Source organism: Glycine max, chromosome 4, assembly GCF_000004515.6.
Source record: "Glycine max cultivar Williams 82 chromosome 4, Glycine_max_v4.0, whole genome shotgun sequence".
NCBI classification, from domain to species: domain Eukaryota; kingdom Viridiplantae; phylum Streptophyta; class Magnoliopsida; order Fabales; family Fabaceae; genus Glycine; species Glycine max.
In genome coordinates, this window is record NC_016091.4 from 22783999 (window position 1) to 22811441 (window position 27443).

At 36.3% G+C, this 27443-nt stretch overlaps 1 protein-coding gene across 20 annotated transcripts; it reads left to right on the plus strand.

Annotated features, from left to right (window-relative positions):
- Positions 1-2904: 2904 nt before the first annotated feature.
- LOC100812174 (protein LNK2) lies at positions 2905-27443 on the plus strand. Of its 20 annotated transcripts, XR_005891000.1 has the most exons (10): positions 2905-3315; positions 13181-13526; positions 13712-13841; positions 14392-14698; positions 18894-19577; positions 19687-19832; positions 26100-26459; positions 26563-26673; positions 27021-27111; positions 27272-27443. XR_005891000.1 is itself a non-coding variant. In XM_006578415.4 (8 exons), exons 1-7 carry the CDS (start codon positions 3292-3294, stop codon positions 26434-26436), a joined length of 1974 nt encoding a protein of 657 aa, XP_006578478.1. In that variant the 5' UTR covers positions 2905-3291; the 3' UTR covers positions 26437-26463; positions 27021-27443. The 20 variants fall into 20 exon arrangements, 13 of the variants coding, with proteins under 13 accessions (XP_006578478.1, XP_006578481.1, XP_006578477.1 ...); XR_005891002.1 differs by having other exon boundaries at positions 26100-26463; positions 27021-27443; XR_001387939.3 differs by lacking the exon at positions 26563-26673 and having other exon boundaries at positions 26100-26463.

Sequence of the window (27443 nt, forward strand, 5' to 3'; positions counted from 1 at the left end):
ATGACTTGAAACATTTTTTGTGTGTGTGTGTAAATTGTAATATCCGATTTTTATTATGTATAAGTATAAATAAATTAAAGGTTTAGTATTTCGTTTAATGATTTCATTTTCTAATTAAGTTTCAATAAACATATAAATTTAGAATAGATTAGACACCATTTTATGTTTCTGAAGAACATCTAATTCCATTTTTGCATAACAAACAAACAAGAACTATGACTTCCTTTCAAGGTCTTCTGTACAACCTGTTAACTATGAATTCCTTACCCCCACGCATATCGTTTGTGCAAAATTTGTCTGATTCTCCAAAGCTTTCTAGCCTTCACTCCCTTTACATACAAGTGGCGTGTTAAAAAGCATTATCTACCTCATACTTTTGGCTTCATTTATTTGTTTTGTTTGTGTACCACCACAGCTTGCACGAGTTAATAGATATTAAAGAATGCATGACAATGAATCTATACTAATAGAACATGATTCCCACTCGGGATCAGGTTTATGCTATATATATATATATATATATATATATATATATATATATATTGTAAAGTGAACCGTTGGATCATATCAATGCATTTTCTTTTAGGACTCAGAGGATTCAATTCCTTTTTACTTGTAATTAATTTTGAAAAAATATTTTATTCTAATTAGTTGAGGAAGAATTATCGTGTCAAGTTGATCACAGAGGCTCACTTCATATATTTACAAAGGCTATATTAAAGAATTGTTTACACATTTAGAATGTCACAATGTCTCGGGACTTGCACCCAACTTATGTAAAAAAAATTTAAATATATTTTTATTCTTAATAAATATCTGATTTTTTTATGTTTGTTTCTTAATAAATTTGTGTTTTAGATTAAATCTTTAATAAAATAACACTTTTAGTTTTTATCCTTGATATTTTGTTTTAGTCTCTGATAAATTAAAAAAAATGTTTTGCTTTTTAATAAATTAACAAATTTTGCTTTAGTCTGTATTAATAACAAATGGAAAAATATTTATCATAGAACAAATATAAACTTTGCTGATTTATTATGGACTAAAAATAAGTGTCAAGGATGAAAAATAAAATTATTGTTTTATTAGAGACTCATCACTAAACAAAAATTTATTAGAGAATAAATGTAAAATTGAATATTTATTAGGGATAAAAAATATATTTAAGCCAAAAAAGATCTTACATAGAAAATTGTTCATATATTAATGTATAATTTATGAATACTACAATAACTATAAATTAGTTTTTTGAAAAACAATCAATGTAGTGAAATTTTACTTTTATAAATTTAAGCTACAACTAAATTATTTTAGATTATTTAAATAAGTTTAATTTTTGTTTATCAAGTATCAACCAATAAAATACTTTCTCTCTATATTTTTTAAAATAATTATATAAAAATTAATAATCTTATCCTAGAATAATATTTTATGATTGATGATGAGTATTCTCTAATCAAATACTACAATACTCATTTTAACAATCAAAACATTGCTTCCTTGTTTATTTCCCTGATAAATATAATCCATAATCTTTGAAACATCTTGATCATATCCAAAAGTATACAATTGGTACAATTAACTATTGCCTTCCCTTTTTGTCCTATTTTTAAAGTACACACAAAAACATGCAAATTCAATTATATATATATATATATATATATATATATATATTAATTATTCTCCCCTTATCCTAAAAATAAAGAAGAAAATTATCCCCTTTCCTCTCATCAAGCATTTTATTTGTGAGAACAAAACAATGCATCACTGTTGATAAAAATAAGTATAATTTATATAAAAATAATAATTATTAATATTTTATTACATTTTATCCATATTTGGATTTTGAAAGCCCCAAAATCAATTGATCTATTCATGAAATCCTAACGTGGATGTATAAACTTAAAATGACAAGATGGAGACCATCCTATATTATGAAATGTGATTGGGCCCAATGTTTGAGGTTCAATATTAGAGGTCCAACTATTTTACTATGGTTGATTTGTTATTCTCGATCCACCTGAGTTAGCCTTGCTGAGGTGATATTAGTGGGACGGTTCACATCCCACTAAACATTGAGTCTTTATGTGCAAGAACTTAAGTATATATGTATGAATCGATCTTGGTGGAGCAATGTAGATTGATCGATCCACAACCCTATAAGCACTAAACTTGTAAGGCATAAATGCTTAAATGTTATTGTAACAGGAATCCTTCTCGAGACCTATCTTGATCAGACGAACCATTTTTAATGCATATAATTTTAAAAATACAAGTCATTATTTTACTATAATTTAAAATTAATTTATTAAAATACTAAAATTTATTTTAAGAAGTACTATTTTTTATTATCCAATGAAGTTTTAAGGATTTGACATCTAATGAATATTATTCTCTACATCTATTTATTTATTTATTATTTTAAAAGTCATATTTTAAAATGTCATGATTATCTATTATTATAACACAACTTGTTGTAAAAAATGAAAACTTTGTTATGATGTTTACAATAGCCACATTCCTTTGATACACTTGCTTCCTCCAATTTCTTTTGTCAAAAAGCAGTTAAAAAACAAATTCCCCTAATTTTAGGTGGTACACAACTAAAGGAGAAAGCGTTTATGTTTTGAATTTCATTTCGATGAAAGTTTGACCATAGTTGGAAAAATTTGAACGTAAATCGCCAAGTCAAGTTGATTTTTCTTCATTGTTTGCGCCCACTCCAGGCCCATCCGAAAGCGACCCCTGAAACGACCTAAGCCACCACACATGCCCATGGTGGGGGCCACACAGCTCACGAGGATCCCGACGAACCAAACCCCCAAAAACGACAGCACCGAAACCCGAAACGCAAAATCGAGAGAGAGAGAAAACGTAGCCCAATGAAGTTGGAGTATTTGATAGCGCAATTCCTGGCCACTACTTTAGATACGTTCTCATTCACACGTGTCGCACATGCGGGACCCACCCTCCGTTTCTAAGCCATTCGCCTACCCACGTGACGTCACGTGCACTCTGCCCCATACTCTTTCTTTCTCTGTCTCTCTTCTGTTTCTTCTCTTTCTCTCTCGAAACTCCGTTTTACCGTTTTGCATTGTTGAATTGAAGGTTTTTGCGACTGAGAGCTTCTTCGTGTTCTCTTTTTTTGCATGTTCGTTTTTCTCGACTAGATTTGATGGAGTGCGTTTCTCTGTGATCTCGAGGGGAATTCGGCGATGTGTGAGCTAATTCGGTGCCTGGTGTTTGATTCTGGTTTCGCTTTTGCGCATTTGTTTGCTAGAGTTATATGAAATGTTTGATTGGAACGACGAAGAGGTGCGTCAATTTTTTCAGCTTTTTTACTTTTTTTGGAATTTTTAGTTTAATTTTGGGGTCAGAGTCTTTGATCCAGATTTTTTTAGTGTCATTTTATTGGTGTTATTACTCGTGCTTAGGTTCTTGTTGTTGCAATGAATTTGATGATTTATTGTGTGTCTTTGTGTAGCTGTAAAATTTCTTTTTCTTTTTTTCTTTTCTTTTCCTTTTGGTTAAATGCTTTTGAGGAACTCAAAATTGCAAAACAAATATTTCGTGCAAATATTGGAACTGTAACAAATGTCTGTTATGTCTCGGCTTAACCCTCAGCTAGAGATAGATAGAGAGAAAGGAGAGAGAGAGAGAGATTGCTCTGTACTACTTAGTTTGTTTAGATGGTCATAGCATTCTTTGCACTGGTGATGCTGGATAACGTCAATGTTACGCCAGGAAAATCAGGGAGAATTGTAGTAAAGAACCCTTGCTATTTTTATTAAGCAGTGTTTTATGTAGCAGACGTGGGTTAGTGGATTGCTTAGCAGAATTGGGGATGAATAGTGATGTGTCACTTGAGTTTAGGATTAAGTTAGTAAGAAATGGATGTTAGTTGAGCCACTACCCATATGTTAGTTGCGCGTGTAGAGGTTAGGGAGGTTATCCTATTTCTTTTGTACTTAAATCTCTGAAGTGGGCTTATATAATGAAAAGGGTATCCTGAATCTGAATTTGGTTACTCTTGGTTAGGAATGTCTTTGAAAGGTTTTTTCAGTTGGGGGAAAATCATGTTGTTCTGTTTTACTTTGTAATGCTGCATTTGTTCCTCGTTTTTTTTAGTCATAATGTATGAGTTCAGAATTTCCCAATGTGAAATATGGATGATAATAGCTTATATGGTGCGGGAGAAATTTCTTTGATGGGCTGGAAGCGCATGCAGAGATGAGGAATGGACTATGGACTAGATCCAGGAAGTAGAAACTGATGTTCCAATCTCTAAATATTGCATGAAATGGAATTGTAAAGGCAAAACAGGAATTCCAATCTCTAAATATTGCATGAAATGGAATTGTAAAGGCAAAACAGGAATTGGTTTCAGTAGAATAAATACCAAATGAATGGTAATTCTTTTGGGCCTTAACCACAACGTGGAATGGTAAAGTAGATGGTCAATATACTATGACTATAGTCATTACTACTACCAGGTGCCTTAAATTAAGTTGTGCATTAGTGGGAAGATGGAAGGTTAACATTAGGGGTGTTCAACCGGTCGGGTTTGGTCGGATTCGGGTCTGAAAAGTCCCACTGCAGCAACCCATCGGTTCACGTAATTACACCCGTTTCTGACCAAACAAGACACAGGTTTAGGCGGGTCTGGGTTGAGCGGGTTTCGTCACAGGTCAAGTCGGTTGATGGGGTTCTTGGCTTAAATCAACTCATTTGTTACTGACACGATCACCTCAATGTTGCCATTGCCATTGAGCCGCAAGCCACCATCACAATTGCTAACACCATTAATGATATATATAACCCACCATCAGAACTGCAAGCCACAGTGGAACTGCAAAATCATCACAAGCCACAGATCTCAAATCTGATTTTCTGATCCACACAAAAGCACATTCAGAATCACGATGAAGAGAGGCGAGATGAGAGATAGAGGGAGAGGAACGATGCTAGGGTAGTAGGGAACTTACATTGCGGTGTTGGCGCTACCCACTGCGCTAGGTTGTAACAAGAGACGGAGAGAGGAAGGGAAGGGAGATGCTTAGACGCATGTGTGGCACTAGGGTTGACTTTGTTGTATTATCTATTATGGTAATGGGGCCTCTCATTTGCACGCACAAATGGGCCTAATGCTTAAACATTTTTAACTCTCTCATTTGCACATGCAAATGGGCCTAAACCTATGTCTACATAAAATTCTCGGTTGGGTTCAGTTACCGACAAGTTAGGAAATGACAACCGAACCTGACCAATGCAACCTGTACTAAACCAATTTTGTAACCCGTTAGCCTGATTAAACCCACCCAAATCACACTTTTTTTTGCAGTTTTGTCCGTTTCAGTTCTGGTCGGGTATGTTTGCACACACCTGGTTAACATAATTATCAGACAATGATCCAGAGAAAGATACAAAAAATCAAAAGTATGTGATGATTTGTTGATATCTTTTGCAAATGGGCTTTTGCTCCAAAATTTTCATTGATTGCATAGTGTTATAGGTACATTGGGCATGCCATTGTCAGTGACAGTTGTATTTACTTATCCAACTGTAGTTAGTCATCTATAAATCGAGGCCTATAATTTTATGGTTTATTTTTCATCACTATTATTATTTATTTTATTATATTAATGTTATGGTTTATTTAGTTTTGTTGCTATTATCATTTAGTTTATATAGTATATTATATGTTATTTATTTCATTACTCATTTAAATATATATAAAAAAAGAGAGAAACTAATTTGGAATCAAATTGGATGAGAGATTATATAGGCTTATTGCAATAATTACAAATCAATGGAGGATATTTGGTTTTCTCTTAATCAGATATTATGTGCCTATAATTGTTAGAATCTGTTTTATTAGCTGTATTATTTCTGTCAGAATCTGTGTTTTATTAGTTGTATTGTTTCCTTATTTAGCAAATTACAATTATAGTATATGATGGGAATATCCCTGAATCATAGGGATTTGGTTGTCTAGGTGCTATTATTATACTTCCTAAAATAGCTTTCTAGCCTTGTATATATGACTTGTATTCTCAGCATAATTTAATATATCAATTATTCTACCCTAAATTGTGAGAATAATCTACATTTATTACATAATAATCCTATTGATTCTCAACTCTCCCCCTCGTTGGAGCATATAAGTCATATATTCCCATCTTGCTACAAATAAAACTAACTCTAGGCCCCCTAAGAGACTTTGTGAAGATATCACCCAATTGGTCACAAGAGTTGATAAGACTTGTAATAATGTTCCCTGACTCGATCTTCTATTGAATGAAATGACAATCAACCTCAATATGTTTGGTTCTCGCATGAAATACTAGATTGGAGGCAATATGTAGCGCTGCTTGATTGTCACATATAAGGGTCATATGTGAAGTTTCTTTAAACTTGAACTCCTTGAGAAGCTGCTTCAGCTCTATGAGTTCACCAGCGACTAACGCCATGACCCTGGATTCTACTTCAGTGCTTGATCTTGATACAACTTTTTGCTTCTGACTAATACCATGGCCCTATCTTCATAAATGAGGCCTTTGCTTGGAGCACGCTTAATGTATTTCAGGATCCGCATAACTGCATCCCAATAATCCTGGCAGGAAGAGTTCATGAATTGGCTTTCGACACTTACTGCAAACTGGACGAGTTATTATGAGATAGTTCAACTTTCCAACCAACCTCCTATATCTCCCAGGATCCAATAAGGGCTCTCCCTAATTGGGTAGCAATTTGACACTAGGATCCATAGGAGTGTCCACTGGCTTAGCATTCAGTAGGCCAGCCTCTTCCAGGATGTCAAGACATACTTCCTTTGGGAGATAACTAGATCATCCTTGGATTGAGCAACTTCGATACCTAGAAAATACCAAAGTTTACCAAGGTCCTTGGTTTGAAACTGGCGTGAGAGATATTGTTTCAAGTTGGTAATGCCATGCTGATCACTGCCTATAATGACAATGTCATCCACATAGACAATGAGATAGATGCATCCTTGTGGCGAATGTTGATAAAAGAGAGAGTGGTCGACTTCATTTTGAATCATGCCAAACTGCTGCACAATACTTCAGAAGCAGCCAAACCAGGCTCGAGAGGACTATTTAAGTCCATTTAAGGACCGGCAAAGCTGATAGACCATAGTAGAGGACTCCTCCTGAGCAACAAATCCTGGTTGCTGCTCCATTTACTCCTCTTCATCCAAATTGCCATGCAGGAAACATTTTTAATGTCTAGTTGGAAGAGAGTCCAGTGACGGATGGCAGCCATAGAGAATAGTAATTTGACAAACTTCTTTTGGCTACAGGGAAGAAAGTGTTAGTATAGTCTAGCCCATACACCTGTGTATATCCTTTTGCTACTAGATGGGCATTGAATTGATCAATGGTACCGTCAAGGCCGACCTTACGATAAACAACCAGCAGCATCCAACTATGGATTTCCGAGGGGGAAGAGATACCAAATCCCAAGTACCACTACTTTGAAGTGCACACATCTCGTCAATCATTGCTTGCCTCCATTTTGGAAGTGATAATACTTCACCTGGAGAGTTAGGGATAGACACAGAGCACAAAGAAGAAAGGGATGTATAGTGCATAGTAGAAAGATGGTGATAGCTAAGGTTAATATAGTGGGGAGATGGGTTACGAGTAGAACTAATACCTTTTCGCAGAGCAATGAGCCAATCTTGGTTTGATGTAGGACATGGATCCGATAAAGAAGATGGTGGCGGGAAAGAGTTGGGCATGGCATCTAGTATATCTTCACTAATCGTCATAGGGGCTGGTGGAGGTATGTCCGTAAGTGTTTGTCGACGTTGGTGTATTTGAAAAGGTTGCACTTGTGAATATAGTTTTAGCACATGTTATTAGCATTTATTAGGGATATCCTTGTATAGTTATTGTTGTCAATATAAATATACATGTGTGTTCATCATTCTATACACAATTACCAAATGTAATAAATCTTAACTATTCCATACAAAATTCAGCCTTGTATAGTTAGGGAGTGATTCAATTTAGTTGCCAGCTGTACAGACTACCTGATTTAAAAGATAGAATAACTGCTTAACTAATTTATAACAGTAGAGTACTGAAGTGATCTAGCGATCACTCTAATATCCATTAGTCATAATCAGTTTACAAATTTTTGACGTGATACCAAATTAGTTGGGTATTTCACTGAAATAAACAATTAAATGGACATATCCTTCGTTAGTTTCAAATGCTGAGTGATAGTTGGTAGTGAAGTTTTTGTAAATTTTGTTATGTCTTGTCCTCTTTCTCTGTACATTTCTGTTCTTCCCGGTGTCTATTTGTTGAATATTTTTGTATTTTACCTATGTTTGGTAGCTTAATCTGTAAGCCTTATTCAGAAGGCAACAGTAAGATCATAGCTCTTCTCCCTCTTCTCTTTCTTTTGTATTCTATATATATGTAACATTTTGAATCTAATAAAAGCTGTGAGAGAAAGTGAGGTTTTGATTTTCTCCTCACCTTCATTTCAAGTTGGCATCAGAGCAGGTGTCATCCGCCGCCGCCGCTGTCGCCATTTTCCGGCGGCCATTTCTCCGGCGAAGCCAGGGTTAGGCTTGCCTTGGGAAGCGTGAGCCAGCAGTCCAACTCGCGTCGTCAATGGAGTTGCGACGCGCTGCCACAGTCCCGCACGTCTTTCGGCGCGTGCAGTCCACGCGCCGCGCCTCCGCCGTTCCCTCCGTCGGCTCCCCCTGAGTCCGTTCCAGCCCTCAGTTTCCAGTTTCCAGTTTCGTCACCTGGAACGCTACAACCCTTCTCTCCTCCTTTTTGCTCCCTTAGGGTTTCATCTTGTGGGTCAAAATGACTTCCCCTGGACCTGTTTTCTCCTTCTCCGGGACTCCCACCATCACAGCTGCTAAACTAAACTGGAAAAATTACCCCTCATGGTCTGCTTCCGTAGAACTTTGGTTTCTCGGTCAAGGACACCATGACCACTTGGAGAAAGCTTCCGATTCTGTTTCAAGTGACAAAGAGCCGAATGGGAGAAACTTGACTATCAACTGTGTGCTGTGCTATGGCAATCAGTTGAGCCGGATATTTTGGATATCCTTAGATCATTTAAAACGTGTCGTTCTTTTTGGAAGAAGGCTCAAGAAATTTTTGCCAATGATGTCCAAAGCTTATTTGATGCAACCATGAAGGTTACAGCCCTCAAGCAAACCAGCCATGACATGATTGCTCATGTGGGTAAGGCTCGGGCTACCGTGGAAGAGCTGAGAAAGTTTCTTGTGGCTGATTCATTGGAAGAAGTGAACAGGAAACTGGACAAGTTTTACATGGTCCTTATCTTGAGAAGCTTACACTCAGACTTTGATCATGTTCGTGATCAAGTACTCGCTGGGGATCAGGTTCCATCCATGGATTCTCTCATCACTAGGCTTCTCCGTGTGCCTCACGTATCGAAGGATGAAAATCCTACTGATAGTGTGGAGACGTCAGCAATGGTTGCATCTCGTGGTAGAGGAGGCGGCCGCAACAGCAGAGGAGGCCGTAGTGGAAGGGGTGAACGTCCTCATTGCACGTACTGCAAGAGGATGGGTCACACCCAAGAGTTTTGCTATTCGTTGCATGGGTTTCCTAACAAGGTTGCACAGGTTTCTAGATCAGAGAAAGCAGAGTCTAAGTTCTCTGATGAGGAGTATCAGGAGTATTTGAAGCTCAAATTCGAGAGACCCAGCAACCAAGCTCAATCCTCATCTGTACCATGTTTTTCAACAACTTGTATCTCTCAATCAATTGAAGGTCCTAGTCCTTGGATACTTGACTCAGGTGCCTCTGACCATATTTCCGGTAATAAGTCTTCCTTTTCATCCTTTTCCTTACAAAAAATTCCTCACCTCGTCACTATAGCTAATGGCTCCAAGGTTGCGTCTCAAGAAAGTGGTCAAGTTTCATTGTCCCCTTCCTTGAAATTAAACTCTATTTTATTCCTTCCTCAGTGTCCCTATAATTTAATCTCACTAAGTCAGTTAACTCGTTCGTTAAATTGTTCAGTAACCTTTACTGCTAATTCTTTTGTTATTCAGGAACATGGGACGGGGCGACTGATTGGAGAAGGACATGAATCACGAGAACTTTACTATTTGGAATCCAGTCCACCTGGGTCTTGTTTTGCAATCTCCTAATCCAAACTTTTGCATGATCGTCTAGGTCACCCAAGTTTATCGAAATTGAAGATGATGGTCCCTAGTCTTAAGAATCTTCGAGTCTTAGATTGTGAGTCTTGTCAATTAGAAAAACATGTCAGGTCGTCATTTCCTCAAATTGTACAAAGATGTAACTCGGCTTTCTTTACCATTCATTTTGATATTTGGGGACCAAGTCGTGTTACATCTTTTGATTTTCGATATTTTGTAACCTTCATTGATGAATTCTCCAGATGTACTTGGGTTTATTTAATGAAAGACAGATCTGAACTTTTGTCTATATTTGTGTCATTCTACAATGAGATTGAGAATCAATTTGAAAAAACAATTAAAATTTTCAAAAGTGATAATACTAAAGAGTATTTCTCTCATGATGTTTCTTCTTTTTTGTCTTCCAAAGGTATCCTACATCAGTCCACATGTCCTCACACGCCACAACAAAATGGTATTGTAAAAAGAAAGAATCGTCATCTTCTTGAAACTGCACGCTCCCTAATGCTAAATTCGAATGTTCAAATACATCATTGGGGAGATGCGGTGCTTACTGCTTGTTTCCTAATCAATCGGATGCCTTCTTCTTCTCTTGAAAACCAAATTCCTCACTCAATTGTCTTTTCTCATGATCCTTTATTTCATGTCTCTCCTAAAGTGTTTGGTTGTACTTGTTTTGCTCATGATTTGTCTCCTGGTTTAGACAAACTCTCTGCTAGGTCAGTCAAATGTGTCTTCCTGGGTTATTCTCGTCTTCAAAAGGGTTACAAATGTTACTCTCCAACCATGAGACGATACTGCATGTCTGCAGATGTAACCTTCTTTGAAGACACACCTTTCTTTTCACCCTCCGTAGACCATTCTTCGTCTCTCCAGGAAGTTCTTCCTATTCCTTCTCCTTATCCCCTAGATAACTCAGGCCAAAATGTCAGTATTGTTCCATCTTCCTCACCAAATTCACTTGAAGTCGTCTCACCACCTCTGACTACAGATCAACACAGGACAAGGCAGATTGGATCTCCAGTACCTGAAGCCTCTCCTCGTGATTCTCGTCCTTCTTCGACCAGTCCTCTACTCATGGATCCGTCCTCTCCTTCCACTTCTTCTCCTCCTTCTGATTCACATTGGCCCATTGCCATCAGAAAAGGTACTCGTTCTACCCGTAATCCTCATCCTATTTATAATTTCTTAAGCTACCACCGTTTGTCTCCTTCATACAGTTCCTTTGTTTGTTCATTGTCTTCCCTTGCCATTCCTTCCACTGTCCGTGAGGCACTTTATCATCCTAGCTGGAGACAGGCTATGATTGATGAAATGCAGGCTCTTGAAAATAATGGTACTTGGGAGTTTGTTTCTCTTCCTCCTGGTAAGACACCTGTGGGTTGTAGGTGGGTCAACACTGTTAACTGTTCGTCTGTTTCTTGCTATGGCTGCCATCCGTCACTGGCCCCTCCATCAGCTTAATATTAAGATGCCTTCCTCCACGGTGATCTTGAGGAGGATATTTATATGGAGCAACCTCTTGGGTTTGTTGCTCAGGGGGAGTATGGCCTTGTGTGTAAGCTTCACCGATCTCTCTATGGGTTGAAGCAGTCTTCTCGCGCTTGGTTTGGTAAATTTAGTCATGTTGTTCAAATGTTTGGACTGAAACGAAGTAAAGCTGATCAATTTGTATTTTATTGTCATACATCTCCTGAAAAACGTGTTTATCTAATGGTCTATGTTGATGATATAATGATTACAGGGAATGATGCTACTAAGATCACCCAGCTAAAAGAGCATTTATTCAGTCATTTCCAGACCAAAGATCTGGGGTCTTTGAAGTATTTCCTTGGTATTGAAGTGGCTCAATCAGGAGATGGTGTTGTGATCTCTCAAAGGAAGTGCTCTTGATATTTTAGAAGAAACAGGTATGCAAAATTGTAGACCTGTTGAAAGCCCTATAGATCCTAATCTGAAGCTCATGGCAGATCAAAGTGAAGTTTATCCTGACCCCGAGAGATATAGGAGGCTTGTGGGAAAACTCATTTACCTTACCATCACTAGACCTGATATCTCCTTTGCTGTGGGAGTGGTTAGCCAATTTATGCAGAATCCTCATTTGGACCATTGGAATGCTGTCATGCGTATTTTGAGGTATATTAAGAGAGCTCCTGGACAAGGGTTGTTGTATGAAGACAAGGGTAATACGCAATTATCAGGATATTGTGATGCTGATTGGGCTGGTTGTCCCATGGATAGGAGGTCCACATCAGGCTATTGTGTCTTCATTGGAGGAAATCTTATCTCTTGGAAAAGCAAGTAACAGACGGTTGTAGCTCGGTCCAGTGCAGAAGCTGAATATCGATCAATGGCTATGGTTACTTGTGAACTCATGTGGATTAAACAATTTTTGCAAGAATTGAGGTTTTGTGAAGAGTTGCAAATGAAGTTGTATTGTGATAATCAGACTGCTCTTCATATTGCCTCAAACCCAGTCTTTCATGAAAGGACTAAGCATATAGAGATTGATTGTCATTTCATTCGAGAGAAGCTTCCGTCCAAGGAGATTGTCACTGAGTTCATTGGTTCTAATGATCAGCCAGCGGATATTTTGACTAAGTCCTTAAAAGGACCCAAAATTCAGACTATATGTTTCAAGCTTGGTGCATATGATTTATATGCTCCAGCTTGAGGGGGAGTGTTGAATATTTTTGTATTTTACCTATGTTTGGTAGCTTAATCTGTAAGCCTTATTCAGAAGGCAGCAGTGAGATATCACTGTCATAGCTCTTCTCCCTCTTCTCTCTCTTTTGTATTCTATATATATGTAACATTTTGAATCTAATAAAAGCTATGAGAGAAAGTGAGGTTTTGATTTTCTCCTCACCTTCATTTCAAGTCTATTAATGTTACTACTGTCAACATCTAGAGTGTACTTCTATTATTGTTGACTTCAATCTCGTCAATAATCAATAATAATACTAATAATGTTTAATGATGGATTGTTTTCAGCTAGCTAACATAATATGGGGTGAAGGAGGTGAGAGTGATGATCATATTGTGCCTTATCCAGAGGTAAATGAAGATGTTAGCAACAAAAAAGAATGGAATCAAGAAGCTGCTGCGACTAAGCTCACTGAGCTGAAGAGACCGGAGGCTAAAACTGATTTTCATGAAAGAAAGCTAGGAAGCAGTTCCAACCTTGATAATAGTGGAGAACTACCTACCTCAGGATATGGAACAAATGCATGGCCTGACTTGGCTTTATCCAGTTCAGCTAAAATTGATCATGGTTCCCTGGGTACTGAAGTATCTAATAATTTAAGTGAACTTAGCAAATTGAGTTCATCAAGAGGTGGTAAAATTGCCAATTTGCTGGAATAATAACTAGATAACATGTCTGTCTATTCATTTTTGTGTTTGTACAGGCCTCTGTCTGTTGATGTCTTTTCTGCTTGTCTCACTATCATTTTATGAAAAATAATAAACATGCATGATATGTAGTTATATTTTGCCATTTCTAATTGTATTAATGTTTCACAGAAGAAACTACACAACATGAAAAGCATGCTGAAATTTTCCAAAATGCTCATGAAGGTAAAGAGCAAGGTCATTTTGTTGATTATGGATGGGCCAACATAGGAAGTTTTGATGACCTTGATCGGATTTTTAGGTAAAGTAGATTATCTCTGTCGCATTATATAATGCATGCGTATCAGATAGCATTATGATCACCAACGTATTTAATATCATGTCATTCTTTTTACTGAATTACTGAAGTCTAAAAATGGTCTAAACTTCTCTCCGCTGTTCTCCTATTTATGAGAACTGTTGTATTCATCATTTTTCACAACTGCTTACACTTTACTGAATCTTAGTTTGAGTTCCTTCTATAAAACTTCAATGGAAAAATATGTGCAGCTGGGCACATTCGTCGTTCAATGATAAAGTAACATCATTAAAAGTGAAAAAAATGGGAATGATTACAATATTTGAAGACTTCATCTTACCAAAGTTTGAACTTAGAAAGATTGTCAATTGGTAGTTTACGCCCGTTGGTTTTCATTATATGGTGCATGTAATGGATAACATTAGAAAGACGATGTGAAGTCCTGATTAACAGTGAATGCTCGTAGATTTAAGTCTATACTTATAGTTATTAGTCATGTATTTTACAATGGCATCGGTCTGACTGAATATTCTCACAAGTGATGGTTTTGCAGCAATGATGACCCTATATTTGGCCATGCAAGTCTTGATAGTTCTAATGAGCTTTGGTCGTCTAAAGATGTGAGTAACAATGTAGCACCTTTACCATTGGATACACCAAGTTCATCTGGTGCTTTAAGGAACAGAACTGAGTCTTTGGAAATCAAAGAAGAATATGTTCAATGTAGTGATGAATCATTGGACCTCAGCAATGAGAAGATTGGGGGTCCTGGATCCCAAGTTATAGAAAATTCATGCACAACCACAGCTAATGTGGGAAATGGTGGAGTTAGAAGTAAGCCTACTGGAAAGGAACAGCAGGTATGCCAATTTTCACAATGATCCAGTATCTTTGTTATTTATCTCTCTATTGGTACAGTGGACATTGTTTTACTTTTGTCCTTTAGACTTTGTTAGATAGCTGTTCTGTTACAATATCTGTTAGTGTTTATAAAGAGTTAGTTAATTGTTGATATCTGCTAAGTTTTTGAGCTGACATAGAGAAGAATTACAGAAGATTTGCCTATAAATAAGGAGAGGTTGAGAGGAAGGAGTAGTGTGTCGTTTATGAGAGAATTGGGCATTGGGAGGTGCAGACCCTTGAAGTTCTGCAGTGTTCTATCCTGTAACAGGGGTTTATCCCTTTTTCTTCTTAAAGAAATGCTAGTAACAACTCTTAAACACAGTCTCCATTATTGGCTGAATTTTGTTGGAAATCACAAATTTTTGTGGGATCACTTCTCACTTAACGAGTCTCTCATGATTTTGTAATTTCCAATAAAATTCAACCTAATAAAGAATTTATTAGAAAGTATGTTGCTAATACTCCCCTCTTCTTAATATGATTATGGGTTCTTATCACTATGTAAACATTGCAACAACGAATGAACAAACTAAAAAGAAATCCAAAATTATTTTAGAAGCATAAAAATGTGATTTTTGGGACTACTTGATAATGACTGTCGAATCGTTCCAAAACAAATAAAATTAGGAAATTCTGTAGCACAGGATTAACCTAGGTCAAACTCAGAAATATGATCCAATATGGTTCCTACGTTCATTCACTTATAAACAACAAGGGGAAAATTTTATCGAATGGTTTCTAAGCGACGGTAAAGGAATGTGAAAACACAAAAACAGAGATGAAGAAATAGAACAAAACAAAAACATAACACAAATCAAGTTTGATAGCATCAATCCAATTCACCAAACCAATGCAAATCAAATTATCACAGTTACTACGAATAATGTTCAATGTGAAAGTTTAGTCAAATGCATTAGAGAAAGTTCAATTGAATCAATCTCTAAATTGTTTGAGATCACAAATTAGGTTGAAAAATCATCTAAATAATCTGTGATTAAATTTTAAAATTAAGAAATGAATCCATAACCTAATCCGTTTTCAATCCTAAGCATAATCATAATCATGAAAATCGAAAATAGGATTGAAGAGAAGGATGAACATTCACAAAGATTAAAAATACTAAACCAGAACTCAAATTCAGCCTTGCTTGGAGTGGATCCTTGGATTGATGAAGTGTTTAGCCTTCCATGATCATCACCAATGGAAAATTCACGAAATTGTGTACAAGAAATGGAAGAACAAAAGTGAACAAAAGAAGAATGAAGAACAATTGAGAGAAAATAGTTTGATCCTAAAGCTTGCACAACAAGTAACTAATTCTGTTTTTTACAAAATGAAGTAACTAACTCACTAACTAACTAACACTAATATATACAGTGACTACTCAGAAGGAATGGATGATCCTTGATTAGGCCCATCCAATCTACCTAATTAAACTAATTGCACAAAATAATGCCCAAACTCGCAGTCTAATTATTTAAGTGCAGAGGTTCTGACTTCCAAGCTCAATTTGACCCCCGAAATGATAGAATTGACCAAAGCTTATTTGTAACAAAATTGAAAATCTTTTTCTCAGCTTTCCAGAGACTATTCACACGTTCCATTTGGAGTTCTGTAGTGTCATCTAGGCCCTGCACAAGACAAATAGGTTAAGTAAGCACAAAATTTGAAAATTAGCTCCAATTCTCAATTAAGCCCAATCATTTGCCTTAAGATCAAAACTGAGTTAAGGTGAGAAAATAAAGGTCAAAGAGATGTCAATTGATCTAAGAAGAATAGAAAAATATTAAACTATAAATGCTCAATCACTAGGTAGAAAAAACAATAGGAGAGGAAAAATACTTTCGTGTATATTCATTCAGAAATAAAAGAGATAGATATGTAGGTTGGGCTGCCTAATTACATGACAAATGTAGAGTGGAAAGCAAATAGAGGGGGATCAGATCAAATCAGAGGGATTTGATTCTGATTCTGACCCAAAATAACAACCAAATAGGATCAAATCCGAATATGATCTTTATCCTAATTATTCAATCTTCTAGAAAATTAATTCCAAAAATAAACATATAACTGTCTAAGTAATTCCTAAAAAAACATACAACTGTTTAATTAATACCTAAAATAAAAAGGAGTAATTAATATAAGACTTAATTATGTTTTTTGTCCCTCAAATTAGGTCTGTTTTTTTAGTCCCGTAAATAAATATTTGCATTTTTAGTCCCGCAAATTCGAAAAATGCTCTTTTTAGTCCCTTCCCTTAAATAAAAATTTGCATTTTGTAGTTCCTCAAACTCTGGCAGAGGGACTAAAAAGAGCATTTGTTGAATTTAAGGGATTAAAAAATGTAAATTTTTATTTGGGGGACTAGAAAAAATAATCCCTGTAATTTTAGGGACTAAAAACTTAATTAAGCCTAATAATTATGTGATGAATTATTTCTTATTTTATCATAAAATAAAAAATATTTAAATCAAAATTGAGTTTAGTTTTTAATTGAGCCAAATGGTATCTTGTGATACATTTAGCCGACCTCACCTAGTGTGACCGGCTTTGTTACTCTTGTAGATTCAAGACTTTCATATACTATAGTTTTAGATTCAAGACTTGCATGTGTACGAGTGTAACAACAAAGGCACTGGCCCACTGTCTAAGTGTGCAATCTGTTAATCAATAAGAAGCACAGTGGCGGGGTAACTCTCCTCATGGGAAAAAGATATTGTGGGATGACCGACAATATGCCCGAACCCCCTAAATAAATCAAACGTGTGGGCTGGGGATGAAAATAACTCACATTAGGGGGCTAAAATGTTAGTGGGTTATGGAGGGGGTTGAGTGGGGTGGTGTTAGGAATCTCATGCTGAGTAGCATAAAAGACATGATGCCTAATTAAGCCATGAAGCTCTCTTATCTAATGGACTATATTGGGTTGGGCTCTCCTCATGTGCTTAAGTCCTAATAATTTGTGCTTTCATTGTGAATTAGGCTACGAAAAGAGCTACCTATAGACTGAATTAAGGTGTAATACTGAATATTAATAGGTGAATGAACCTGTCAAAGGGAAATGTGATACCACCAAGTCAGTGTTGATAGAGTGAAAACCGTCAAGGATGTCAACTCTTAAAGGAGGTGACAATGTTAGGAGTCCGCATTAAGTAGAATAAAAGACTTGATGTGGTACTTAAGCCGTGAGGATCTCCCACCTAATGGACTAGTCTTTTTGGTTGGGCACTCTTCATGTGCTTAAGTCACAACAGGTGGGCTATGGGATATAACCCATTTTGACATCTCTAGTTTAATGATGATATTAAATTGATTTGTCAGCTTCATTATGTGTCATATCAAACAGCTGAACCAACATGGTTAATCTGCCAAACTCTACCCTCAGTGGTTATTTAAGACTAGACAGGAATTTCTAAAGACTGACAGACAAGCCGTAAAGACTCCTCCTGAGCAATAAATCTAGGAGGCTGCTCCATATGCACCTTTTCTACAAGACTAAGTAAGGACATGGAACTACTGCACTTGTTAAAATTGAGAATAAATTGTAGACATCTTTATGAAGGTATAAATTGTAGACACCTTTACCATATGTACTAGGGTTTAGTGATAGTGACAATGTTCCTATTGGAATGGACAACTAGTCGTTGTAAAAATGTAAATAAATGATACATGGTCAATTCAGACACAGTTCTATATTATTGATTTCTTCCATAATTGCACTCTACCAACATTTGTTATTTGGTTACTTTACCTCCTCATTTTGGAAGTTTAAATCTGAAGCTCCAGCCCTTTTAGCAATATAAGGCTTTTTTATTTTTTATGTTCTTTAGGAGTTTAGAGACTTAGGTTATATTTCCCTTAGTTTCTAGGTTGAGGAAAATTTGAAATATGCTATTTAGCATCTTTAGAAAGCACAAGTTCTTTTCTATGATGAATATCTTTCTTTGTTTGAACTTTATTTGTGTTTAGAATTGCTCTTATATTGTGTCCTTTGGTTTATGTTTTATTCTGATTAGATGTGCATGTCTTTCATACATGGCTGAACACCCTTGGCATAATTATGTGCTACAGATCTAGCAGAAGATTTATTTCACCTGTTTCCTTCTCAAAGTCAAGTAAGTATTTGAACTTTGTCATTTCATTTATGTGCAGGTTTTTAGGCAAAAGAATCTTTTGAAAACTTGGAAAAAATCACTGGTAAAACAAGAGGAGAATACCTTGCAGGATTTCTATGATAATTGGTCTCCTTCAGCAGCACCGGCAAAACAATTTCAGAATCAATTGGCACCTTCTGGTATACAATCTTCTCCCTCTTCAATTCTGGGGCAGCCAAAGCAGATCCAAGGAGCTGAAACCCTATATCAGAATATCATAAATCCATTTGCGGCTTCTTCTGTGTATGGGAACCTTACTAATACATATCCTGCTATGCCAATGCTATCACAGACTCAGCCAGCACTTTCTGGGTACGAAGTGTCTCCTGGTATTGTGAATCCTGTGAATAATTTAGTGGACTCAGTCAAGCCTCAAATCATGACCCCTCAGGAGAAAATTGAAAAATTGAGGAGGCGGCAGCAAATGCAGGCAATGATTGCTATTCAGAAACAACAACAACAATTGGGCCATCAAGTTCCTAGTACTAGTAAATCAAGCACTCAAAAATGTCCTCCAGAAATTCAAAGTCATCTTAGTGATGGGACTGATGACGATCTAAGAACTCTTCCTGCTCTAGATCCACCAATTGAACAAGATGATTCTAATACAATGTCAGTGGCTGTTGGTAATGATTTCGTTGAAGATACCGTATTGTACAGACTTCAGGATATTATATCAAAGGTATTTGAATCGATACTTGCTAAAATTATATAGTATATGTGTAGTATAACTGTTTCCTTGTATACTAATCCTGACATGGCTACAATCCCGAGGCAAACTTTTTCTACAGTTAGACATCAAAATAAGACTCTGCATCAGAGATAGTTTGTTCCGGTTGGCACAAAGGCATTATACTAGTGATACTAGCAGTACAAACAAAAGTAGCAGAGAAGAACTTGAAGTTGCTGCAAGAGAAGAAAGCATTAGCCAAAACAGGTAGGAACGCTACTATCATGCACTACAACTTTAAATGCTATTACTTATTGCTTTTTTGTTTTTACATCATGATTAAGATCAAAACCAGAATAGGAGGAAACAGCTAAAGGTTTATGCCAAAATATCTGGTGCTAGTGAGTTCTATGTATTTCTTTTTACGTTACTGATGGACAAGTTTAAACACAGAAAAAGTCGGAATACATTATGGTTTATATGCATCTTCTGGCACCACTTTATGAGTAAAATATCTGGTGCTTGAGTTTCTTGTATTATATTCTTGGAAGTCCAAATTTTACTCTAAGGTTAAGTCCATTGTTGAACATAAGTTCTGAATATTACTAATACCAATGACATGTTGCAGATTTGTAGGCCACATAAATCTATTTCCCTTGAGATGTGTGGTCGAAGTCCAAAATCAGCTCATTGTCTGTTCTTAATTTGTTCTGTAGCTGGTTCTTTATGATATTTTTTGAATGTTGGGTGTGCCCTAGGTCATTGAACCAGTTTTTCTTGACTTACTTCAGTGGTTTTGGTAGAAGTAAAAAAGTATAAGAGAATACTTTCCTCGAGTATCTCTTTGTAATCTTTCTTGTTTTCTATCTTTGTACATTCACTGTACTTTTCTTTCTTTGTAACTGTTCCTGTCAGTTATGTTTGTCACTGTCAGACAGTTATAACTGACTCTTTTCTTACCGGAGTCTCTTAAGTATATATAGGCTTCTAACTAAGAGACTCACTCACCTTTAGCAATGGGTTACAAATCAACTTAACCCATCATAAGTTACTCAGGGAATAGGATTTGCCAATTTATGTCTATTCCCATTTAATTTCATTAGGTTACAGTTTATTGGAAAAAGCCCAAGTCTTACATTAGCTACAGATAGTACCAAAAATAGAGTATATAAGTGGAAGACAACCCTTACCCTATGAGCTCATGGTAGTTAAAATCGCGATCTGACGCGTAAGGTTGTACGAGTTTATGATCTTCTTTACCATCTCCAAGTTTGTGTGTGTTGAGAATCACAATTTTTCCGGATCATCCAGGATCATCATTGAAGATCACTATTGGACAGGGCATGGCGCTTGTGTGCGACTTTGTGTTTGGCTTTTCGCAGTTTAGGTTTATGACTTGGTATACAAACCCTCGGCCTAAAAAACCCTAGCCCACACCTTTCTCCTTCTTTCAATTGTAAAATATATGATATGATATGTTTTAATTACAGCAGTTTACTATGGGATTATTTTCCTTTTCTTATTTTGTAAACCTCTATTATAAATAAGAGTATTTTGTGTGGTCTGATATGACAACACACAATAGTTAAACACTATTACATGGCATCAGAGCTTATGCTGGATCCATTAAATGGGTCACCCACCATATTATCCACGTTTTGAGTCCCCAAAAGTTCTGGGTGTGAGGGGGTGTGTTGGGGCATATAATATATTCTAACACTCCCCTTTAAGCTGAAGCATATAAATCATATGCACTAAGCTCATTACATATATAGTAATCAATCCTAGGACCCCTGAAGGACTTAGTGAAAACATCAACTTACTGATCATTGGAATTTACCAAACGGGTCTTAATGTCACCAAATAAGATCTTCTTTCGAATGAATGACAATCTACTTCAATGTGTTTGGTCCTCTTATGAAACACCACATTGGAGTCAATGTGCAAAGTAGCCTGGTTTTCACAAATAAGGGTCATAGGTGAGACATTTGTAACCTTGAGCTATTTCAGTAGTTGTTTTAGCCACTCACAAGTTCACAAGTAGCTGAAGCCATGGCTCAATATTTTGCTTCAACACTAAATCTTCCAACAATAGTTTGCTTCTTACTCTTCCAGGAAACTAAATTGCCACCCATGAAGATACAATACCCAGAAGTGGACTTCTTATCAATAGGAGTGCTAGCCCAATCTACATTTGAATATCCCACAACTTGTGTGTGACCTTTGTCCTTATACAAGAGACCTTTTCCCAATCCTCCTTTTATATATTTCTAATTGTTAACAACATCTCAATTTCTTCACATGGAGAGTTAAGAAATTGGCTCACCACGCTGACTGCAAAAGAAATGCTTGGACGAGTAACAATGATATAATTCAGTTTCCCAACCATCCTTCTTTACCTCTTAGGGTCTGAAAAGGGATCCCCCTGTTTTTTGCATGAGTTTGGTGTTAGGATCCATAGGAGTATCTATAAGCTTAGCATTCATCAGGTCACTATCCTCTAAGATGTCCATCACATACTTTCTCTGAGAAGTCACAATGCCATTATTGGATTGTGCCACTTCTATCCCCAAGAAATAATGAAGAAAATCAAGGTCCTTGGTCTAAAAATGATGGCAAAGATGTTGCTTTATTTGAGAGATTCCATGGTGATCACCACCTGTAATGACAATGTCATCAGCTTATACAATAAGGTAGATATTCCATTTGTTTAAGTGGCAATAGAAGACTGAGTGGTTAGTCAAGACCATAGATCTGTGTATATAGCCTTTAGCAACTAAGCGAGCTTTAAGGCGATCTACTTGACCATCTAGGCCAACTTTGACTGCGAAAATCCAATGACAACCTACAACTGTCTTGCCAAGTGGAAGGGGGGTGAAGTCCCTAGTACCACTGCTCTGAAGGGCACACATCTCCTCAAGCATAGCTTGTCGCCAACCAGGGTGAGAAAGGGCATCACCTACATGCTTAGGAATAGAAACAAAAGATAGAGAAGAAAGACAGGCATAATGCAAAGGAGATAAACAATGAAAGCTCATGTTAACATAATGAAGATAAGGATTCCTATTGGAGCGGATAACTTTCTAAAGAGCAATAGGAAAATTCAACTCAAAAGGTAGGTCCAGATAAGTTGGACCAACTAGAGTTGGAGAGTCATTGGCAACACTAGGCAAAGCTGGGGAAAATGGACGAGGGCAATGATGATACACCTGTAGGGAGGAGGAGGAGGAGGAAGTGTGGGAAAACCAGGAGAAGACGTTGCAAGACAATAATCGAAGGAGATATGAGGAAGAGAATCAAGAGATATAGAGAAGTCGGGTATAGGGGTGGGGGGATTATTCCCAAAGAAAGTAATATCCGCTGAAATTAGATAATGACAAAGAGAATGAGAGTAGCACTTATAACCTTTTTGAGACCAAGGATAGCCCAAAAAATACATTTGTGAGACGAAGGAAAGTTTATCAAGACAAGGAGAGAAATTGTGAACAAAACCGATAGACCCAAAGACACGTGTTAGACTATTGGCAAGCATACCAATGTCGTCGCATGTTACAGATTTATAAAAAGAGATCATCTCCACAGGGACTTGAATTACTCAATTCCTTCGAATAAAGGTTATTAGTATAATAATTATGTACAAGTTTAATTGAAATATCATGGGTTTGTTTAACTAATGAAAAATAATTGAAGTAACAAAATAACAAAAATAATGAAATTTAGTGCGTCAGAAATACGTAAAATTACGGAAACAATAATAACAAATTTGATTAATTCAAGAAAACGTAAGATTGAATTTCATCGTTTATACCCTCAGTATCCTAATAAGATTAATATATATGAATCATTTTCTAACATTACCGATGCACACATTAAGTTATCCTGAATCTATCCCTCGTACTCAAGAATCTTAAGAATATTTACTGAATATCGATCCCTCGCATATGAAGTAAATATCCCAGCATTACAATCACAATCTCGTACTTTTTGCAATCAAAACGTTATGCTCTATTCCTAGCAACATAATGTAAAGAGTAAATTCATTCAGTTCAAATTTTAAGAGTACTTCCCAGTCAAACTTAAAATCCAATTTCATGAAACTAATGATCAAATAGAATCAAACATTACGAACAAAATGAAATCACCAATAATGAGTAGAAAAGACACACACACACACACACACACATATGTATAATATCGAAAGAGATACATAAGGGTACGAAGACTACATCCAATCCTTTGAAGAAACTAACCGATCTTTGTGTAGAGCACAAGATCAACAAGAGAAATGATGAAGGATGCGATCCGAGGTTATAATTGTGCAGTGCCCAGGCTTCACTTTCCCCTTTCTTCTTCCTTTTGGTGTTTCTCATGTTTTCTCTTTGCATTCTGGTGTTCCTTTCTCCACCATTTGCATGACTATTTATAGAAAATAGCCCAGAGGTGTGGACAAATTCGCCTAGGCGAGCTGTAGCTTGCCCAGACAAATTTCTTACTTAGTGTCGAAGGCACTCACTCGCCTAGGCAAGTTGTAGCTCACCCAGGCAAGTTGATTACTTATGCCTGAAGAAACTTGATTAGCCCAGGCGATCTGGTTGCTAGCTTGGGCAAATGAATGTCTGAAATGTTGGGAAAATGACCATTTTGTCCTTTTTTTTAACTTGATTTCTGGATCTAACAAACAACCATCAAAACCTATAGAATCATGGATGAATCTTCCATATTTAAAAAAAATAGTAAATGTACAATATATAAAACAACTAGAAAGAAGGGAAGTTTATAAGAAAACTATTACAATCAAAAGATAAGTGCTAATATTTTAATCCTAAAAACAACTAAATTATGACACTTATCAACACGCGGAGGTAAAGAGTGAAGATCTTGATGAGGAAATAAAATGGAGTGAAGTATTTGGTTGTTAAGAATGGAGGAAGGCATGCGATTAACAAGGTAGCATGTGGTGAGAACGACATCGCCCCAAAAACGATGAAGGATATTCTATGGAAAAGAAGTGTTCGAGTGGTATCCATGAGGTGCTGATTCTTATGTTCAACAATCCCATTTTGTTGAGGGGTATAAGCATAAGACGTACAATGAAGAATGCTATGAGAATCCATAAACTGTTGAAACTCGTGTGAGAGGTACTCACGGGTATTATCACTTTGTAATGTGCAAATTGGTATACCAAATTGATTTTTAATTTGTTGGTAGTATGATGGAAAGATAGTAAACAATTCAGATCTATTTTCCATTTAAAACAACCAAGTACGTCGAGAGTAATCATCAATAAAGGTGACAAAATATCTAGATCCCAGGGTAGATACAGTACAATTAGGACCCCGAACAACAAAATGAACTATTAGGGTGTAGTTTGACAGCGATAGTGACATCTCTAACAATTCCCTAAGATTTTCTCAAGCTTTTCCTTTGGTTGTTCTATTAGGGTTTCCAAGCGTTAGAGAGAATGAGAAGAGATTGTAGTCTTAATATCACTGTCTTCGTGCGAGGGGAATTTCTCTCTCTACATATATTATTTTGCAAATCCCAACAGTGAGAATCTGCGAAAATGAGTTTCGAAGGTGGTACCCAAATTTTAGGACAATCTAACAGTTAACGAGTTTGAGATCGTAATTTTACTGGGATAAATTTGGGTGTATGCGAGAAAAAGGGAGAGTTTTGGGAGAGGAAGGAGAGAATGAATTTGGGAGGAAGGAGGAGTGTAAAGACATATCGTAATTGCAAAAACTGACCTAATCTGTCTCTATTTATAGCTAGGGTACTCTGAGACGATTATTTTTTTTTTTTTTTTATAAAAATGAACTCTATTTTACTCTTTCATAAAATAAATAACCAATTAAAACATTTTTTATTTTATAAAACATCATTTTACTCTATTTATTTTCTAATACTATGAAAATCTTATTTTAATTAACAAAAACTCTTTTCTTTCATTTATTTAATTTCTAAAAATTCTATTAATTTTTAAATAATTTTTTTTATTTATTTTATGAGAAAATGGGGTGTTACTTGCTGAACTTGGAGTGGTTAGGGGATGAGTCTTTTTGGAAAGTTTCTCAGAAAGCGTGAGTGAGGACAAAACACATTAAAAAAGTCTTATATTGATTTCTGGGGACAATCAATGATCTTCAGAGCAGTCAAGCGGTATCAGAGTTGATTGTCGAGATCTTGAAAAGGACTAATTACGAAAGATTCTGATAGGCGAAAGGTTTTGATCAACAAGGATGTTGAGTGAAGTGTCACCGTGTAAATTGTTATAGTGTGAAAGCTGTCGAGAAGTTGACAATCAAGGACATTACTAGTATTATCTTCAAACTCCAATAGAACTATAAGCATGCTTATTTTGCAAAAGCAATGATGGATCTAACATTTTGGTAAGTGTTAGATCCATCATTGTTTTTACTATATGAACCATAGATATGTTGATTGCCATGTAAATATGGTACGTATTATCACTTTGATTGCATTGTAAAGTAGTATGCTGCTAACTATTTTCACTTATGAACCATGTTATCACAGATATGCCAGGATGCCTGATGTTGAAACAGAGACGAATCCCATTGATAGAACTGTGGCTCATTTACTTTTTCATAGGCCTATGGAGTTGACCCAAAACTATTCTGACAAGCTGGAGTCACCTATTTCTACCAAATGTGAAAGCAAAGCAGCTAACCCCTTGAACTTTCCAGTGAGTTGCTTACCAGATGAGGACTCGAAAAACAATCAACAACTTTCTCACCTTGGGTTTAAGAATCCTTGGGTTGATGCCCAGTCCATGGATCAAATTAAAAACAGTCCCTGCATAGACACGTCAGAGAATGCTTCAAACACACAGGAACTTGAAGCCTCTCAATGAAGAAAGAGGTTGTCCGGAAATCTGTGGGTAAATCCTTCCTTAATACATCCATGTTTATTGGTATTCTTCCCTCTTTCAATTATATATGGATTTACTGGTAATGCAAATGTTTTATTTTATTGTCAGCCATTCGGATCATAAGCAAGCGCAACTATCACTGTAGAATCCTGGGAACCAGTTTCATGCATGCATGTTATCAGTATTATTAGTGTTTCTGCTGTTTTAAAACATGACAGAGTATGTATATGAGTATCTGACCATACTTAAGGTTGTGAGTGCCATGTTGTTTTAATCATAACTACAACAAAAGTGTCTCGCAAAGCCAGTTATCAGATGTCAAATTTTAAGTCTTTGCCTGACTGACTTAGACCAGACTTTAAAGTTGGTGTTGTATTTCTATATGTACCACTTGCCATACCTACCTACCCCTCATCATAATTCATGTTATGTCTATCATTATTTGAGATTCAGACATAAACTAGCGATTTTTAATTTGAATTTAAGTATGTTCTGGGTTTCTGCGGAAAATTTAACAAAGATATATAACAAGTATTTGTCTTCATCTATATATTTTGAATTTTCAGGTTGAAGTCAAGTCGATGCTTATTTTTTGCCATGCTTTTGAAGGCAAAATAGATTGTTAGTGGCATTCTGATAATGCAGTGAATACGTGCTGTAAGATTAATTGCCTAATTTGTGTAAAAATATTATGGTCCTTGCCCACAGCTTGAGTGCTTGATAGGCAATGAGCTAAGAAATCATGTCTTTAACTCGAGTCTCAGATTTTGGAGGAAGTTGATGAAATGATGCCGCTTTTTCTGTTGCCTGATGACAGGGATGACTGATGAGGACACATGCCTAGGATAGCGAAACGAAGCAAATTAACATAGCAGTGAAATGAACTCCTCGTGGTTTTCAATGTGGCTGTGGGCAGTCATTGTTTCAACGCAATGATGTAGTGGCAAATGGATTCAGCAATAAAATAGTACCCCATTAAGTTTACGAAA